The sequence below is a fragment of the Vigna unguiculata genome, chromosome 8 (assembly GCF_004118075.2).
Source record: "Vigna unguiculata cultivar IT97K-499-35 chromosome 8, ASM411807v1, whole genome shotgun sequence".
NCBI lineage: Eukaryota > Viridiplantae > Streptophyta > Magnoliopsida > Fabales > Fabaceae > Vigna > Vigna unguiculata.
Window position 1 is genome coordinate 33,033,665 of NC_040286.1, and position 21,779 is coordinate 33,055,443.

Genomic DNA, 21,779 nt, shown 5'->3' on the forward strand with positions numbered 1-21,779 from the left:
ACTGTCATTAATAAATAATTTTTTTTCTAATTTTTATCTTGTTATATCCTAAATTTAGCGTGTTTTATTTTGTGTGTTTAATCATTTTAAATGTGTTAAACAAGTTAATAAGAAACATTTGTGGTGAAGGAAAAAAAAATAACTCAAGGGAACATGATTTGACAACAAAATATTGATTTTGAAACAAATACTCGTATTGGATGCCACTGAAATCACGTTAGTGCTTCAAATACATAATGCTGTCAAATTGCTCAAGGTTAAGCGGTTGAGAACTAAAGCTGAGCAGTTGAAGACGGGAGCTGAGCAGTGGCGAACTAGGGCTGAGCATCATTGAATTCGTAAAACCTGGCGTTGAGCGCGACTGAGACAAGGCTGAGTGGTGACGTCGCTAACATGTCAAAAAATGGGTTTTTAATATGGTTTCTCACGAGGATTTGGACCATTCCTCATTTTGCATAATAGAGAAACACTTTTGGGCGTTTAGAAAGCCTCTTGGAGGTTGCTACGGGTGTTGGGAAGCTCTCCCACTCCTCCTTTACACCGGTGGCACGTAGTAACTAATAAGTATCGTTTTTTCCACAAGGACTTGTGCAACACATGACAACTTTCAAAATTCACAACTCAAATAGACAACAAAACTCACAAAAATACAAAGAAACTATTTTTAGTATTTTATCAAACAGTTGGTGTGCAACAAAAATTTAACATAGATTATATACAATTGTCAAAACTATATTCCATTAACTTTATTCTCATGCATTCAACTATTTAGTCTTGAGAAATTTGATAACATTATGTATTTGAAGCACTAATGTGATTTCAATGGCGTCCGACGCGAATATTAACTTCAAAATCAATATTTTCTTGTAGAATCATACTCCATTGAGTTATTGTTTGTTTTCCTTCACCACAAATATTTTCTATTTACTTGTTTAACACACTTAAAAGATAAATTAGACATAAAACAAACATAAAACAATTAAAACACAATACAAAATAAAATAAAATACACTAAACTTAAGGATATAACGAGATCAAAGTTAATAAATAATTGATTTATTTATGATAATAAATACACAAAAAGAGAGAATTGACATTATCAACATATTGTAAAAATATAGGACAAAATCCATAAATGTGAATGTATAGGAACTAAAAGTAAGTTTACCGAGAAACATAAGGACTACAAACACTTTTCCCATAAGAAAACAAAATTGTTCAAAAGAAAAATAATAAAGAAAGATTATAGACTTTGGTGAAAAAAAAAAATATATACAATCAAGTATACGTGGTAAAAATGACAATCTTTCTCACGAGTATGACTTTAAGAATTTTATGATTGATAAATAGTACACTTACTAGAATAACGGTTGATTTTTTTTTTTTTTTTAATTATGGTAGTTAAAGTAATTTAACAGGTGTCTATTGCTTAATTGTTTCAGTGTCAAATTTTAGATATTTATTTCTTCCTGCACCACTGAATTACTGAATATACCCCAACTATAATAGGTAAAGACTCAAACATCCTCCATCGTTACACTACTGCCTATCCTCGTAGAGAAAGAAGAAAAACAAGAGTAGAGTGATGAAGAGGAAAAAGCGAAAAAAAAAAATGTAAAAGAAAGCTGGTTTTGAAAAAATTCTTTCCGGATCCAATTTTATATGTTTCGGAAAATTCCTCTTAGAGTATATTTGATGTAAGAATATTTCAAAAAATTGGTATTGTACGCATTTCGAACAAATCATTTTTGAAATTCTATTTTAAAAAACCTTTTCAGAAATTGAATTCCTAAAATTCTATTCTAAATATTTGATTTTAAAAGTTTTGTTCCGAAAAGTTTACTTTAAAAATTTTAAAAAGTCTGTTTCAAAATATATATTTTGAAAATCAGTTTTTTAGAGAGTAAAATGTTATTTTATAAATGTGTGGACTGCGGGAAGAAATTGTGGAAGTGCAGAAAGTAAAAGCCTAGAGTTAGTTGGGATGACCACCGAAATGAAATCCTTCATGAGATCTTGGAATTGGAACGAACGGACGTGTCTCCGATGGCTTCCTCTTACCGTGACCGCACATCGGAGTTCCGGTTACTGTCGGAGACTCTGAAGAAGATCGGAGGAGGGACCTCGTCTTCGGTTCAACCCGAGACTGCTCCTTCCACCTCTCATGATTCCTATTCAAGATCCGAATTCAACCGAAAGGCCTCACGCATCGGGTTGGGGATCAATGAGACCTCACAGAAGGTGGCGAGGCTCGCGCAGCTGGCGAGGAGGTCGTCCATGTTCAACGATCCGGCCGTGGAGATTCAGGAGCTGACTGCGCTGATTAAGAACGAGATCACGGCGCTGAATTCGGCTCTCTCCGATTTGCAAGCCATTCAGAACATGGACATGGCTGATGGAAGTTACTCGCAGGATAGGATTGTGCATTCAACCGCGGTTTGTGATGACTTGAAGAGCAAACTAATGGGAGCCACGAAGCATCTTCAAGATGTCTTAACTGCTAGGACAGAGGCTAGTCAATTCACACTTGATATTTATTTATTTTGATAAATGCATGACTCAACGTTTTTCTCATTGAAAAATTAGTTTTAGAACTGACAGAGTTGGTAATAAACAGTTTCTTGTGTTTGGAGGAATATGATATGATATGATGCCACTGCTAGTCTCTTAATCGAATATTGTAACTTTGTAAGTGTATAGAAAGATTATTATACTTACAGCAGCAGAAGGATGAAATATAGTTTAATCATTGTAGGATTGGAAAATGTTAGGTTGAACTAGGTTGGGGAAGGTGCTGATTGTGTATATGCTAAATTGGCAACTGAGTTTCGTTTTATCCATGGTCAGTATGAAACACCCTTTTATATTCTTACCGCAGCGGCGGTTGCTACCTACCTGGGTAGTCCAGCACTCAAGTTAGTAAGTTTTGCGATAAAGTATTGGCAGAAAGTATCTTCTGCATTTCAGCTATTTAAGAGCATTGGGGACAAAGATTAGATGAGTCTGGGTCAGTTGATGTTATCAACCAACTATGCTTGTGATCTCCTTACTGTTTTATAGTCACGCCAGGGTGCTCATACTAACAGTATGATGGCATTTATTGAAATAGCGGCAAGAAATGTGGTTCTCTTATAAGACTGGAGCAACATAACAAACCTGCAAAGAGATATATTTTCTCAGTTTCTTTAGTACTTATCATCTATGAACTCTCGCTATTCCAAAAGTGCAAAAATAATTGTGTCCAACATGTATCGATATGTGTATGATACATTTTGATACTGATACGATGAGTATTTGTTATTATTATTCTTTTTAAGAGAGAATAAGAGATTACTCCATATAGCTGACAACTCAGGATATTGGCTTCATTTTGAAAATTTGTGTTAAACTTGTGCGCAGCTTAGTTCTTCGTGCTGTAAGAGGACCTATTCATTTATTCATGTCTGAAGAGAAACAAAATGGATTCCTTAAGGCCATAGACTTTGGTTTATGTGCATTATGGTATACTACTTATGTTCAACTTTTATCTAGGAAAGATTTTAGAATAGTAGAGGAGAGACAAGGTTGTGCAACATTAGTGGAGATGCAGATGGTCCACTTGATGATGCTGGACTTGAATTAGCTAAGTTGTGTCTTGATGAACCAGAGTTGGAAGCTATGTTGTTTCTCGATGATGGAAATGAAGCATAATGGCGCGTGTAGTGTTAGATAGTGAATGTTAGGCAATTCTATAGAACCAAAACTATCTGGACATGACTAATGGTTCTTGTTTGAAAATCTAGACAATTCTGCAAATGACTAAATTTATCAATTTAAAAGTACATGAACCAAAATCCTATACATCCATACTGTGTTGTCTACCCTACTGGTTGTGCTGTGTCTTAATCTACTGCCTGTGTTGTGTCTTACTTGATTGCCTGTATTGTGTGGTGCATCGGGCTTCTTAAATTATGGTATGACTAACTATATTTTTTTCTCCCTTATAATTTAGTATTCTTAAACCTGTGCCTACACACTAGGACAATGTTTGTTTGTGTGATTTTTAGGTTAGTAAATATATATTATATTAAAAGAAATTTAGAGGTTGGAAAAAGAAATAATAAATATTTTTAAGAATGCAAATGTTTGATGATGTAGAAAAATGTAAGGAGTAGACAATTTAGAATACAAAGGTTGGACAATCTGAAAATTTGTAAAGAGTAGACAATTTAGAATACAAAGGTTGGGCAATCTGAAAAAATGTAAAGAGTAGACAGTCTAAAAATATAAAGGTTAGACGATACAGAAAAATGTAAAGAGTATAAAAAACAAAGATTAGACAATGTAGAAAAATGTTAAGAGTAGACTATCTAAAAATAAATATGAAAAAAATGTAGAGTGGACTAATACCTATTAGTCTAAATCATTTACCTCATACATTATGAAACTAATACTTAAGAAAAAACAATAAAAATTATTTAACCTTGTAATTAATATTGTGCATGTGCATGTATACTCCAGAATATCAAGGCTCACGAGAGCAGGAAGCAGATTTTTTCCAAGAATGCATCAAGGGAGAACCCTTTCCAGCATCAACCAAAGCCAGCTACTGAGCCGCCACCTTGGTTAAATTCGGTGAATGCATATGACAATCTGCAACAAGAATCGGTGTGAGTAATTTTTCTTTCCCTAACAAGTTAAAATTTAACATTTGTCATTATGTGAGACATCAATAATCGTTTCCAACTTCCATAATGTAAAATAAAATTAAGGAAATTGGCTCAATGTTCAAGTTGAAAAGCCTGGCTCATGGGGAGCTACCGGTTACTATGCTTATGTAAAAGTTGGGAGTTAGCTGCTGCTGTATCCAAATTTGAAAATATAGAAGTTTCTGACTCTTGAACAGTCTTGTCATATTTTGCATGCTTGTAGGTGCTGAGATGAGTCATGATTTCTTAGTCTGACCATTTATTGTTTAATATTATACATTTTGAGATGGTTTATAGTTCCATATTTCAGCTGAATTATCAATTTTTATAGCAATATTTATTTGCCAACTAAATCATGAAATTTTGCAGCAGAAAGAGAAAGTCTAACAGCTTCGATACTTTTCTTGACTAGATAACTAATAAGAACAGTGATAGCCGAGAGAAGCAGAACAATATATTCCATATTTAAATAGGTGATCCCTGTTCCACTTGCTGAGAAAATTGAAAGTCAGACTCAACATTTGAGTCCTAATAATGCAAGGCCAGGGCCAGGGTATTCTATTCAATATTCCTGTATGAACATGCTAATTACATAAACCCAAAGTTCTGAACTGTGCTTTGAACGACTGAAGATAATTATCTTCACTAGCCATTTTCTGAACTTCCTTTCAGTATGTTGTCTCAGTAAATATCAGCCAAACCTGTTGGAACATTCTTAAAATATCTTAACTTCATAATTGTTTCCATTTTCCACTTAAAATGTTTTAGGGCATCATTGGAATGTAATTGTTACAAGTTTTGGCATTTTACATATGTGAGTAGCCTAAAATGAGCAATGATATGATAAACACAATTTTCTGGTTAATGATGATACTTATAAATTATAGTGTTGTTGGACTGTGTAGTTTATTTATTTATCTTTCAGAAGTTACTTCTGAGACCCGTCCCAATTTGTAAATAGTTAATACTGGGTGGGTTTGTATATATTTAATGAAAAAAAATGATAGACCACTAAAAGTTTAATTGCTGAAAAATAATATATATCGATATATCTGATGCAGATTATCATCAAATGGAGCTCCTGTTAGCAATCAACTAAGGTTTGTCTAAATTCCCTTTTAAAGCTATAAGATCAAATATCCTCTTTTACATTTCTATATAGCATAGTTTTATGTAAACTGAGAAATAGAAAAATGTCCTTAAACTAACTTCATGTAAAACCAAGTGGCTATCAGATGGTTCTCATGGATTATAAGTCTCCGATTGTGTTTATTGTTGAATTCTTGAATATGTATTTATGTGATGATGGGCATTGGGTCCAAGGCATTCACTAATCTTTCCACTACAAGCACGCCCTAATACACTAGGGAATAGCTTGCAACTTTGGTACACCATTTCACAGCTAACCTGATATTGCTCGTGGTTTGGGGTAGCCATTTAGGTTCCCACGACAGGGGAGGCTCTGTCAAAGAGGCATGGCAAGTATTTCTTTTCTGGTCCAAACTTGATTTAACACCCTTCTCTCTCTTGGTGGATTTGACAGGTCTTGTCTGTGCTGTATAAGTAAACGAATGAAACTTCTAGCTCAACAAGAATCATAATTTGTTTGGAAGTTATTTTTATTAGTTTATTTTATTTTATGTGGTTCATTTATTCGCAGTATTCAATTATAAACTTAAAAATGTTTATTTTGTGTACACTGTCTCTTGAATCCATAACTCATCTGATTGATGATTGTTGTAAGTTTACCATTGAAGTCACTTAAATACAACGAATATCTAAATGCCAGGGTTGCCTTTTGTTTTATTTTTTAGTTCTTAATGCAAAGTTTTTATATCTTACATTGATTGAGTTTTATTTGACAGACATCTTGCCACCTGGTATGATTAATTGACTTGCCAGTATTCCCTTGTAGCTTTTCTAAACAAAGTAGAATAACATGTTTAAAGTTTTGATTATCTTTGATGTTTAAATGTCTGCCGTTTATGATTGTCTTTACATGGGCATTTACCGAAACGCCAGAAAAGACAATCATTTGATGTGGCCATTCAATTTGGAGCTTGTTACTATCTCAATTCTTCTCCTAACACCTAACCAAGCTTCTCACTCCCTCCTTTCTTTTTCTATCTCTCGGATTTTGGAAAAAAAAATGTTTTTATTTATCTATCAATTTCAAGAAAACAATAATTACTCCTTTGATAATTATACTCGTACCTTTCATCTTCTTTTTAATTTATTGTGAAGTATAAATGAAAAAAGATCAAATATAAAACTTTATTGTTATTTTATTAGGATCAAGAATATTTATTAAATTCATGATTTCTACATAAAATTCTTAAGAGACTGACGAAAAGGAAGGAAAAGAGAAATTCTTTTGTAAATTGTTACCCTTTGATTATTGAGATATATCAATCATGCCTAGGATGTACTTTTTTCTAACTTAAGGTACAACATTTGGTTAAATTGCTGATACAGACGAAGGTTGGCTGTGGACAACACTCCAACTCAGCAAATGGAAATGTCTATGGTGCAGCGGGTTATTCCTCGGCAAGAAAACTACACTCAAAGTAGGTCAACTGCTCTGCACAATGTGGAGTCTACCATCACAGAACTTAGTGGGATTTTCTCGCATTTGGCTACAATGGTTGCCCATCAAGGGGAGCTTGCTATCAGGTTTCCTCCTTTAACTTAAACATTTGACACCTAGGTTACTATAGTGCACTGATTTTTTCCATCCACTTATGGTTTTGGCACGTGTTAAAAAATTAAATTACGATATAATTGTATGCAAAGCTGTAGATGTTCATGTTCTTTTAGCAATTAGCATTAAATGTGCCAAACTTGCACGGGCAGGATTGATGACAACATGGATGAGTCATTGGCGAATGTTGAAGGAGCTCACAGTTCTTTATTGAGGCATCTCAACCGAATATCATCAAATAGGTGGCTTCTAATAAAGATATTTGCCGTTCTGATACTTTTCCTCTTGATCTTCATATTCTTTGTGGCCTAATATACTTACATGCGCTAATCATGGAAGTTTTACTTCACGGCTTGGATTTGTCTTCGTTCTTCTGTGGAGACAAAATTACAAGAGCAGCAAAGTGTGCGGATGTATTCTATTTGCATGTAGATAGAGCTCCGTTATCTGTAAACTTTTTTCCTTCCCATATTCTTTGATGTTATTATAGTGTTATTAAAATTCCGTTCCTCGTGGGCGCCCCAAATTAAGCAGATTGAGTAAGAAATATACGAGTGTTTGGCAACTGATGTAAGATTCGCAATAATTTTTTTTTTAAGTGAGGGATTTTCTAAGATGCAATTAAGAGGGAAAAAGAAAATATCCCGTTTCTAGATACCGTAGTGGACGAGTTATGGTAGCATACAAGAAGTCTTTGTTCAGTTACCTGACAATGTAAGCTTTTGATATTGTAATATCATAATTGATTTTGTTCTTAAATTTTTGTGCCAGATAGAATTATGTTTTATTAAACCTTTTTTTTTATTATTCTTTGGCATATACCAAAGATTTTCAGTATGTTTCAGGATAACGTTGATATTATTTGTGAAGTTTGCAATGTAGTTTTTGTTGTTGTATGTGCTAAATTTTTTGGTTTGCCTGTTTTGAATCCATTTCGGGTACTTGTGGGTTAAAGACGGATTCTTTCTTCAACTATTTAATATTTCAAAGTGGTGTTCGTGTAATGTTTACTCTCTTGCTTTTTGTTATAGCAGTCTTTACTCTTCATAGATAATGCACTAATTTATTCACATGAGGATGTTTTTCTTTACGTAGATAAGGATGCAGCCAAACTCAAAAAGCAGGTTATGTAAATGTTGGGTGGGAATCCACTAACTCATTCTGCAGCTATTGCTAAGAATCTCCTTTTTCATGCCAGATTTTTAAGTGGGTTTAATTAGTTCTGTTGTTTGCCGCCACCTGTCAAGTCTGGTCAAAGATATTACGTTATAAAAAGGCAGAGAAAATAAGGATTTGAAAGTGTAGTCAGATTGAGGTCCTGAGTTCTGACTGTTGATATTCAAAGAAAATTTAGTGGGTCACTGATTCGCACTCAAGCATCCTCGAGTAACAGTAAGCATGCAAAAGGCAAAAATTTGAAGTCAATCTTACCTAGCCCAAGTTGAAAAGATTTGGCAGACCATGAGAATCTTCCTCTCTTTCTAGCATCTGAATTCATGTCCTTATAAATTCCACTTTGATCACAATAGTTGAGATAAAAAGATAGGAAAATAATCTCAAGCTTAGCCTAAGCATTTTGATGACATGCAGAGATAGACAAGGGGACTTAAAGGTGATAGCACGTGTACATGGCCGCTCTTAAGTTTTCGTTTTGCTTTGATACGTTCCATCATAATCTGTTACGATATCAGGCGCATTTCACTTTAAAAGGCCACGCACAGGTTCAAGGTATACAAGTTTCAAAACTTTCATTTTCTTATATAAAGCACTTCCAATACACATCAACTCACATGGCTTTTTCCCTCAAGTCTCATAAAGTTGACTAAAATTCTTCATATTTGATGATATATTATATTGGAAAAAATTTATGGTAACTATCATTACGGGTAACGTGTTACATGAGTATTATTATTTCGTGTTAAATGAATCTATATACAAGTAGTGGTTATGGAATAATACTGGAATGTAGGGTCACTGTTGAACTGTTATTAAATCGTTGATATATTATTTTATTCAATCAAATCTTTAGTTTTATTATAGACTTGTCAGTGAAAAAATTATAAAGGCGCATATGATAGAAGTATTGATCCAAAAGTACAAGTAAAATGTTTGCCTTGGAGCAAGGACTGATGTTGATTATACCCATCAAGAAAACTTCATATTCTTCATCGCTTTCTCTGTTTCTTTTCTCGTCCCTTATGCTTCTAACTTTTGGTACACCTCTGCTTCTAACTTTATGCGCAGCACATTATTTACTAATTTACTTGAGGACAAGGACGCTACATGCTGTGCTTAACTACCTATAATAGATGATGTGATCCCTGAATAGTCAACAGGTGTGTGCTTTAGTGTATGGTCCAATTTCCAGGTGAAAAAAAAGTGCACTGTATGATCTAATTTTCGGGTGAAAAAGAAAAGGTGCAGTTAGGCCCTCCTTGGTCATTCACTTACAACAATAAAGGTACTGACAATAGTTCAAGGGGAGAGATTTTAGGCAATACTATTTGATTGGTCTTCTTTGAGATCATGAAAAACATTGAGTTAAGCCCGCTTCAATCCTTCTAAACTTGCTCTTAGTCTGTGTTAAATAAAGAACCCTAGAAACCACTTTTACTTTGGCTATTTGAACGTTGTTTGTGTTTTGAGTTATTCTATCTGTCAATAATAACAAACAACTAGCTTCATATCAGAGAGATTATTATAATTTTGATTTACCACCGGTACTTAAATTTCCACTCACATCTTTTAAGCGAAGATAAATGTGAACTTTTTAGAATGATTTGATTTTTCACAACTCTTTATTGTCCCCTCAATCAATTCTGGCCTGAGTTGAGTGGCATGATGGCAACAAGCAGTGGCTAAAAATTCATGCCTTTGTTCCAATGATAAGATTAATATCTGGTGATGGGTGTCCATCAATTAGGCCTAGGAGTCTAATTCAGCGGAATCTTCCTTGAAAACCTAGAGAGACATAGCCTTGGGCAGTGCTTGAAAGTGATGCCTGTTAGATCCCCACTATAAAGCAGAGTAGAAGACACATGAGAATATGGGTTAGGAAGATAAAAGGCCAACCCCTCACAAATTATTGTGGCCAAAGTAGAAAAAAAGTTGCCATAATTCACAGCAATTGCAGTGCAGGGGAAGCATGCATGGAGTAAAAGTGTGAAACAACTGATTGTGGTGGGATTTCAAGTGGGAATTGACCCTGAACTTGCTGTGTTATGACTCTTTATTATTTGATGGAATTTGCCTACTTTGTGTTTCACATGCATGTCAAATTTGACGTAACCGTTCCTTGATTTTGGTGCTACCATACAACAATAATAATAATGCTGCACCAAGAAAAAAAAATGGCTTCATGATGTTGCCCTGTATAGCAATTAGAAACACTAGCTTTTGTTTAATGGTTTAGACCTAATCACGTAAGTAAAAAGTCACTCCCTCTACTCTAGTACTATCATGAATCATTATGACAATCATTTTCTTAAGAGACGTGAAACTGTACCTGAATCAATTTCATCAACTTCCCTCATGATCCAACCCGAACTACATGATCCACATTTTTGTGTACATTAAACTGCTCACATTCCTGAGGTGCATGTGGAATATTTGTTTATGTATTGAATCACAATGTTAATGTATTAAAACCAGATAATTACTAGGCAACCTAGTAGTAGGACTCTCATAATTTGTACTGCTAAAGAGTATTATAGTTTGGTTTGGTACTACTATTTTATGAAAGGAAAACAAAAAACTATATAAAAGAAAGACCAAGATTTCAAACATTTAAACAGTGACATTATTCTTATTCTCCTTCCAATAGTGTATTAGGTTATCTCCATCGCTGCTTGAGTTTTAATGCAGGTAATGCTAAGATTCCCCATGACACTGGCAGCAAAATCTGCTGTCGGAATAATAGTTCCTTAAACAATTCATCCATCTTTGAGATGGCGACAATCTAGTTTAATAGCAAAAAAAATTAACCCGAACTTCCTATATATATATATATATATATATATATATATATATATATATATATATATCTATAAGATTATCTATGTGATGCCAATTCTGCAATTTTGATTCACAGATCTGCACAGTTAAACGTATGGTTGGAAATTGAGTTCCCTAACCCTACCTAGAAAATTCTATTCCATTCTCAAGTTCAGCCACATAAATATAACTATGTAGATATGCACACCCAAAAAGTGTTGCAACTGATACTTTCGTTTAATTGAATAGGACAACAGGTAAAAGTGAGAACTGTAAAGGTTTTTGATCTTTATTCTTTACACATACATACACTATTTTAGCAAATTCATTTGAGCACTGTTTTGTGCCATAAGTAGAATTTGTAGAGTACAGTGTATTTGTGTAAATAATATACATTTCACTTTCAACATTTCCGCTTTCCCTTTGTTATATCAAATAGATATAAAATTGTTCTTACTATTTTGGATGGGTAATTCTCCTCTGTCAACTCTTCTGCATATCAAGAAGATATTTCTCTCTCTCTCTCTCTGTCATATTTTAATGCATTAAACAGCTCCTAATAATCAAACCAATTATGGCAATGATGAATGGGCCCAAACCCCATAATATTTGGGATCCCACATCGTAGGACCCACCGAATTCAAATCAGTAAAGCAGTGATTACACGACAGCCATGCTGCTGCAACAAAAATGATGCAGTCAATACCACATTAAACATTATTATGACAGAGATTTCCACCCTCTCCCTTCTAAGAACAAAAAGATTGAAAAATGACATAAAAAATCTGCATACTCAGTACCATTTTCCTTTTCTTATTCACAAAAATTCCAGAGTCAATTTTTATAGAAATATTTAAATTTATCTCACTTAAATTAAACAAATGAAAGCTAATAGATTACATATATAATTGAACTGCATCCAACAGAAGACAAGAACCAATAATATTGCTGGGCAAGCTTTCTTATATTGCACTTGCTCGGACACTAATAATGGGATTCAGCACTTAGAAGAATGTTAAGTGGGTTTGGATTTGGAATTGAAATACAAAGTTCCATGCTTTGCATTTATAATTCTTGGTCCTACATTCATTATTATCCCACTACAAGTTTTCAAGTCTAACCATAAAAGGAACTAGAGGCATATTTAGATGAATTCAAAACGTATATATTCTATTCACCATGATTGTTTTCATTACACAAAATATTTTCTTTTCAATAGAATGCATGATTGAGCCCTTAATTAAACTTAATTGTGGGGACTTAGACCATAAACCTAGGATCCTTGTTTCTGATCTTAATAAAGTCGATGGTGAAGACGGAAAGCGAGAGAAAATTGTGGTTTAGCCCCAAAAAGTAAAGGAAGCTTGCACGTATAATTGTTTTTTTAAGGGATGATATTGAAAAAGAGGCTTTTCACTGAAAAAGCCAAATAAATCCAATATTTTCCTTTTGGTTGGTTTTTCAATTAACATATATTTCTTTTTTTTCCTTTGTGGGTACCTTAAAAATTCCTTCCAATCATCATTTTCCTGCTTGAACCCTCTAGTTAGGGGTGACTAACTAGGCTATGCAAACACTGAAAGTATCAAAAATTGTAATATTGATTCTGATCGTAGAAACGTTATGTGTTGTGATTGCAACGATGAAGAGGTGTCTTGTCTCTTTGCATGGAGAGGTGGTAATAAGCCTAGATAATGGACAAAAAGAATCAGAAAAAGATACAATTAAACAGAGTAAACTTGCGTGTTGATTTGAATGGACGCAATGTTTACCAAACATATGTGTACTTATAGTGTGGATTAGTCCATCTCTTTAGTCTTTAGCTTAGAACTTTACGAAAAAAAAAAGATAAGGTTGAACCTTCTTTTAATGCGTTGTTACCTAACCTACTTTCATTATTGTCACTCATAACTCATCCATTTTCGGATCGTTGTTATACAACTCTTCGTAATTTATCACCTCAACGTACGTCTACACCGTATACGTACGCTTTCCTGGTACGGTAGTTTCGTATCTTCTAACAAAGCAAAAACAGAATATGGTAGGAAAAGAGGATCTCTTTCTTTTCAACATTCCGTGCATGAGGAATGTTACACTTGCTATTTAGATCAAATTTATTTAAATTATTTGCTTTTTTAGTATTATTCTTACTGGAAAAGAGCATACTTAATGGGTTTGAAGTTGATCAAGATAAAAACAAGGTTTTAAAGTCAAATCCTTGTTTTTTTAAGAAAATTGAAACTCTTGCTAGTTTAATTCTGGGAGAATGTAAAAGTCATTTCAATCGTATACTCTTATTTTCCTTAAATATTGATTGTGGGGTTTGTTTTGGTGTTTTTAATAGTCTTATATTATTTAGGCTTAAATACCTTTTTGGTCCTTATTTTTGTAGTGTTTGTTGCGGATGATCCTCATTTTGACATAATATTTAAAATGGTCCTCATTTTTACCAAATGTTTAAAATGGTCCTCATTTTCGCAATTCGTGTTTTATTTGGTTCTTTTCTGTAACGCCGTTAAATAATAACGTAGCGTTGTATAGGTGGCACGGTTTGTATTAGAGTGTGTTACGTGTACTGTACATATGGTTAATTAACGTTAATTTTTTAATTTACGAGAAATTTTGCAATTAGGAAAATTTCTTCATCTTCGTCTTTCTTGAGCTCGGATTTGTAGATGAAGTAGCTAATACTTGCCATTTCATCATTGGATTGCAGTTGTGCTCTTCATTTCAATTTTTCGGTTAATCATCATCAACGAGGTAAATGGGTTTAGGGTTTTCTGGGTTGTGTTTGATCGTGGGTTTGGGGTTTGTTTGTCTTTCGATTGTTGTGATGTTCTGCATGATTTCTAAATTACTTCCATGATTTTGTGTAGTTTGTGTCTGTAGGTGAGGTATTTGAAGTGAGGCACATATCCATGGTTGGAGATAAGTACACAGTGAATGTGGATGCTCAACATTGCAGCTGTAGGAAATGGCTTCTGACTGCTATCCCTTGCTGCCATGCTATTGTAGTAATGAATTTCATCAATGTCAATACTGAGGACTTCATACCAATCTGCTTCAGGAGATCCATTTACGAAGAAATATATCAATCCATCATCTTTCTAGTCAATGGTGAAGTCTTATGGGAAAGAACTCCCTACGCTGACATCCATCCACCACATAAGAGGATCTTACCAGGAAGACCCAAGAAAAAAAGAAGGTTGGAAGAGTGGGAGTTGAGAAAGGATAACACATAAATCAACAAAGGAGGTCATAGAAAAAAATGTAGCACATGTCGTCGTCAGATTGGACATAACAGGAGCAATTGCCTAGATAAGCCTGTGGATGAGCAGACTGCAACACCAGCTGAGACTGCACTAGATGCCCAAACGGCTGGGAATGCACCAACTACTGAAACTGTTAAGAATGCACCAACTGCTGAAACTCAAACAACTCAACCACCAAGGAATGAAGTGGATAGTCAAGCAGCACCACTACCAACACCAGAAGAACTATCTCAGCAGTTTATGATGAAATTACAGATTAGGAGGAGGCCATGATAGCAGCTACAAACGTCTTAGTTATTTTTTGGAATTTCTGATGTAGAATTCATTATTGATGTACTGCATTTTGACTTTCCTTACACTTCGTTCAATTTCACTTTTGCCAAGCATTGATGTAGTGCATTTTGATGAGGATGAATTAATGTTATGAATTTAACTTCTTCCAGACTTAGATCAATTTAATTTTTCCCAAGCTTAGATCAATATCACTTACTTCAATGCTCAGATTAAGATGTCATTTTGAACATGTTGGGGCTAATATCAACATAATTAAACTAATTCATTTCTTCATTTAACAATAGTACAAAACAGATTGGACTTTAAAAGATTACACACAATAATAGTACGAATAATACAATAACAACACAAGTGAACCCTATTACTAATTGCAGCCTCTTCTCAGCAACCTTCAATGACTTCCCCAAATCATTAATCTGTCTCATTTGTGTCATGATAATGACATCCTTTTCATCAACACCACCATTTGAAAAAGTTGCAGCCCACATTATTGGAACCACCACTCTGTAAATCAATAAACCAAAAATTAAAACTAATTTATTATTAACACAAAAATAAAAACAGATTGTATCCAAAATTTTCTACCAATATTCTTTGGAGTTCTTGCCATCCTCAAAGTTGTCATTTCTCCGCAGCTACAAATCGGGGTTAATTCATTTCTTGTTGAACCACCAACAGTGCACAAAGTGATACAACACCGTAACATACCTATATAATGAGATTGCAGGAAGAAGAAGATTACATCAACACCAATTGGGAATGGAGGAACAACATTGTCAAAACTCACCAACTGCCCAAACATTTCTTACCAAAATCCTAGCTCACTTATTTATCCCCAAATATCTAATTATCACACCTTTACAGTACACGTAACACACCCTAATATAAATCGTGCTACCTGTACAATGCTCCGTTAATTATTTAAACGGCGTTACAGAAAAAGGACCAAATAAAACACGAATTGCGAAAATGAGGACCATTTTAAACATTTTGTCAAAATGAGGACCATCCGCAACAAACACTACGAAAATGACGACCAAAACGGTATTTAAGCCTATTATTTAAGAGTTTAAGTTAATAACAATTTAAATAAATTTTTTCTTCAATATTATTTGAAACATTTTCACTTGTGAAGGTGGATTTGAAGAAAAGTGAGTGAATGAATTTGCGTGAATTAAGTAAAGTTTGTATTGTTTTTTTTAAGAGATTTGGAGGTGAATATGCATGGATTTAAAGGTGAAGTTTGTGAAAGTATGTGAATGATTTGATTGATATGATAAATTAAAAAAAATTAAAATATAAAATTACTATTTTGTCAATTGGGACATTGCATGCCTTTGTAGATGTAAATGAGTATGTTTTGAAAACAAAAATGTTCACAGGTTGGAATCGGTTATAAGGAAGGTTGGAACCGGTTCCCTTCCACTATTCTTCTCAAAATCTTATTCCCTTGCATGCCACAACCACCCTCATGCAGTCATGGTCATCAGAGTTGCACCTAAAAGTAGGAAGGCAAATAAAAACAATTATGCATGTGAAAAGAATGCGAAGGAGAGATATTATTGTAAAATAGTGTTTATCACCCTCAAATCTCCTCATGTGAGGCGAGATAGGAGGAGGGGATGATCTCGTATATATGCGCTCTCCAATACTCACAAATCACCTCAGACAAATACCCATAATTAGCATATATTTGCTCCTTCTTATCTTCTTTAATATTAAATCACTCAATGCGAACACAATATTAAGAACAAAATCATATCAGTTTCAAACTTCAAAATCAATAATATTTTGGATCGGCGATTAATCCTAATATTATTATCTCATTAAATTTGAAATCGAAACAAGTGTAATTTAGGAAGTATTAAGTATTTAAACTATTGTACATATAATTTTTTAGGCATTAAATAAAGGTAAATACTTTTAAAATATCTAGTATCAATATATTGGCTTAAATATATTGTTGGTTTTAATTTTCGTAAACTTTGTTAATTTTGGTTCTCATTTTTTTAAATATTCAAAAAGGTCTTAATTTTTGTAAATTGTGGTTAATTTGATATCTTTTCTATACGTAGATTAAATTGTTAATGGAAGGAAGGTCTTAATTTTTGTAAATTGTGGTAAATTTTGTCCTTTTTCTAGACACGGCTTAAATTGTTAATGGAATGAAGGCAAACAGTGAATGTCATATGTTACTTTGCGATTCTTTTAATTTTATTTTAATTTTTTAAAAAATTTTAAAAAGTTGTTTACATGTCAAGTCATCAATGTGATACGTGACAATGTCATGTGTCAAGCCAGTGTCACTGCCACATGTGAAGTCAGGATCATTGTCACATGTTAGTGTCTCATAACTTATATTCAATTCAGTTCCAATTTCTGTTAATTTTGTTCAATTTAATCCCAATTTTTGTTAACTTTGTTCAATTTAGTCCCAATTTTTGTTAACTTTATTCAATTCAATCCCAATTTTGTCCCTCTCCAAATGAAACAAATTTAATTTTTATATGAGTGTTATATTGAAATTTTTATTAAAATTTAAATTTACATTAAATATTTCTTTCACTACTTTTAAACCAACCATAATTCTATTATTGGAAATAAATTATTAAATTTAATTTATGTTTGATGTTTGATACACGTAAAAGATAGATTTAGAGTTGGTTTAAAAATAATGAAGAATTTTCCTTCTAATTTTGAAAATAATAAAGAACTTTCCTTTTAATTTTGAAAATAATGAAGAATTTGTCTTCTAATTTTAAAAAAAAAAATTTAAAAACTAAAAATTAAAAAAATCACGAAGTGACACATAATTGTCATTATTCACCTTCCGTTAACAATTTAAATGACATCTAGAAAAAAGACCCCGTTGATCATAATTTATAAAAATTAAGATCTTTTTGAAAATTTTAAAAAAATAGGACGAAAATTGTAACCAACAATATATTTAAATCTAATATCTTCTACTGGAATCAACAAAACACAAATATGACCATTTTCCAAAATTTGAACCACCAATGTTTTTCTTTTGACCTTCTTAATATACAAAAGCAAAATGAACAAAAATAACTATAAAAAACTATAAAATTAATCAATTAACTTCTTTACTAAAAGAGGATTATATATATTTCATACCTATAACATATGTAAAGAAAATGTTGATAGGTTTGTAGCTGTACTTGGTTATATTCCTTGATTTCAGGTGCTATATATGATTTAGAATAGTTGGAAAAGATTATAGAAATGGGTGTGTGTAGGAAAAGGACAAGTGAAGGGGTGAGTTAAGTGAGGGATTAGGTCATGATCTCAGATTCTGTTTTGTGTTTAGCAATGGAAGTACCTAGAGATGCACAAATTGTCCTCCACTCAGATATGGGGTGTGATTTGATAGGGTGAACAGAAAATGGGAAAGGATAATGCTAATTTTCTTAAAATAAAAGTTTTGGGTAGCTATGAAAAATAATGAGATTGGAGTAAGAGGAAAAGGGAGACAAGGAGCATATTATGGAAAAGTTAGAAACACAGTGAAGGAGAGAGAGAGAGATAATGGTCCCTCCAACCACTCACAATCTTAATTTACTTCATTCATTCATTCATATATCTAAACATATCCAATGCATTGCCCTTTCTTTCTTTTTGACTCACCAATTTCTTTTTCTCTACCACTTTCTTAGTTCTTTCGTTTTTCTTCAACATTCTACCACATAAAATGGTGCTTACAATATTTATAAGTTTTAAAATAATTATTTCCGATTTCTTAAGTATAATAAATCATCAAATTTGACAAATTAGATAAAACGAGCTCGAGAAATGAATTGTCTATAGAATATCTACATCATTTATAAATTACAAGCAAGAATGGTTGAGAATCTAAACATGAATCTATGAATCTAAGTCTGGTTAAAAATTTAAGTGTGAGTCTATGTCTCATATTAGCTAGAAATGAGCAAATAGAGCATTGTATAAGAATAAAGACTCATAAATTCATTGCCTTAAAGTTTTGGGTTGAGAGTCATGTCAATGTTTTATGTGATTGGTCTCAAGCTCATTGGTGTTGTATCTCCCAATGAAACTCTTTCTGTAAGCCTAACTAGTCCACAAGTCTCACATTAAGTAAGTAAAAAAGAGAAAGTTTAGTATTATATAAAGATGAAGACAGACTCATACATCATTGATGTTGTATCTCTTTTAATGATCCTCTCTCAAATACCCAAAAGAATATATTATGAAATTTATTTTAAGACTATCAAAATATTTTGTTATATACTTTTTTTTCCCAATTCCGAATCAAAGTTACGCAATGTCATGTACATTTTTAGTAAATGTTACTTTATTTTGTTCCATGTCTAAACATATCAAACAATATAAACTGATTATTATATTGGTTATAAAACAACAACAACAAAATGTAAAATGTTATATGGTGACTTAACTGCTTCTGATGTACTATTTTGTTTGTTCTCTCATAAAAAAACATCGTAGCTTCTCCCATGGATTGTTTATTCATTTAACCAATGTTTAAATTTTATCTATAAAAAAGTAAATGACAGAGTATATAAGTTTATTTAGTAACATATTTAAGTAACAAAGAATATTTTTTGTTGCCCTTTAATATAAGAAACAAATGGTGCCATTTTTTAATCATTACTTGAAATAACTATAGTCTATAACGAATCTTCCAATTTTATCCTTAAAATTTGGTTTAAATATATGTTTTTAATTATATATATTTGAGAAAACTTACACTTATTTTGTAAAATATTTGTAAAATTATTTTATAATATAACAGCCAATCACGCTAAAACACATTTAAATATCTTGTGATGCACAATATGTCATAATCGTTAATCATAGATGAGATAATGGATTACCTTGAGTAACCCCAATTATTTAAATCTTGATGTAAACACATGTTTTTAGCATATAATCAACTATAACTATAAACCATTGATTATAATATCTTTATTAGATTTTCATATTTAATAAAAAACATTTCAAAGAATATAAATGGTTAGACAACATCTTTACGAGTATATAATAAAAACTATATATTTTGAAAGTAACAAGTCTTAAAGAATTACATATCATTTTTTCTAGTTTTAAAGAACTTTCCAATAATAGAAAAACATGTTTTTGTGCACAAATCTCTTTGAGGAAGCTTTTAACTTTAAGGTATTGAGTAAAATACTTGCATTGCATAAACCCATACTCATATTCTTTTTTTTTAATTATTCATCATATCATATTAGGTGATATCTTTCCATTTTCTTTTGATTCTTAATTGATTGCTTGAACACATTTAGTGTTTCATATAGTAAGTTTTTACATGGTTAAGTAATATTTCTCAATCAAGTATTACATGATTTTTATTTTTGAGGTTTTATTAATCTAATTAAAAGTTTTTTAAACTATTACAATCTCCTCTTAGTTATATACAACTTATTTTTATTTACAGTCGGTCTCAATGTTGATTTTGATAGTCATTCAAAGTTTTAAAATCCTAAACTTGATGGATATTCTTAATTTTTTTGTTAAAGATACCCCAATTGATGGGTTTATATATATATATATATATATATATATATATATATATATATATATATATATATTTTTTTTTTTTCATATATGGGTTATGGTCATTGTTATTGAAAGATCATGGTTCTATATGGTTATATAACATTAGTATTACACATATAAGACCTTTGACACCACTTTAATCCTAAAATCTTAAGACAATGATGTTATAGGCCTTTATTCTTATATAGTATTTAACTTTGTCTTTTTTATCCAATGTAAAATTTTGACTCTTTTTTACTCACATTTGGACTATTCCCAATATCAATTAATAAATCTCAACTTTTTACAAGAGAAAAACTATTATTTCTAGAAGTTAAAATGAATTTTTTTCTTAAATTAATTGACAAGGGTGTTTAAGATATAATGGTTGATGTCTTTTTTTATGTCTATCCAAATATAAAAGTTTCTAAATATTTTTGTTGTTGGATTGCAAATGAAAAAGAAAATATGTACACATTTTCTTAGTTCTTGTTTTTTGATGAATTATACCATGTTTCTATTTATGCAAGTATGAAAGAATATGAGTTGTTCTTAAAGTGAGACATGAAGAAACAAAACAATTCAAATGGACAGTGATTGATTTATTATATGAGTGAAAACATTTATGATATGTACAAAATAATTCACATCAGCCATGAAATAAATCACTCATTAACCTTAGAAAAATAAGTTTAATAAAGAATAACGGAGCATCAAAATTATGAAGAGTGGGAATAGAATATGAGAAGAAGAAAATAAATCACGAAACTTTAAATTTTTAAAATTTGAATGTTGAAAGAATTATTTTCAACATAAAAAAGATTTCAAAAACCCATAACAAAAATCAACATCAAAATATATATATATATATATATATATATATATATATATATATATATATATATATATATATATATATATATATATATATATATATGTAAAATAGGTCAATGTGAATATATTAAATCTGGTTGCCTTTTGTTTAGTGCGAAACAACAAATTGAATTGAAGAATTACAAAAAAAGTATTGAAACTATAATTAATTACTTGATGTATTCAATCAATGACTCACGTAATGAAGTCGAGTCGAGAGACTAACCTTTTCAAATATTAGATTCAAAAAAGAAAATAAATGCTCAAAAATAGATTATAAGAGAGGAATAATCATTTAAAAACTAATCATGATATTTAAAAAATTATCTATGCAAACTCCTCTTTAACTTAAATATTCAAATTGTGAAAATTTCAATAATTGTCAAAATAAAATTAAATGTG

General features: G+C 31.8%; 1 protein-coding gene across 1 annotated transcript; it reads left to right on the forward strand.

Annotated features, from left to right (window-relative positions):
• The first annotated feature begins 1,951 nt into the window (after positions 1-1,951).
• LOC114194582 (syntaxin-31) lies at positions 1,952-8,148 on the forward strand. The gene is made up of 5 exons (XM_028084913.1): positions 1,952-2,511; positions 4,501-4,649; positions 5,750-5,788; positions 7,164-7,361; positions 7,542-8,148. The coding sequence occupies exons 1-5, from the start codon at positions 2,047-2,049 to the stop codon at positions 7,699-7,701; spliced, it is 1,011 nt and encodes a 336-aa protein (XP_027940714.1). The 5' UTR covers positions 1,952-2,046; the 3' UTR covers positions 7,702-8,148.
• The last annotated feature ends 13,631 nt before the right edge of the window (positions 8,149-21,779 follow it).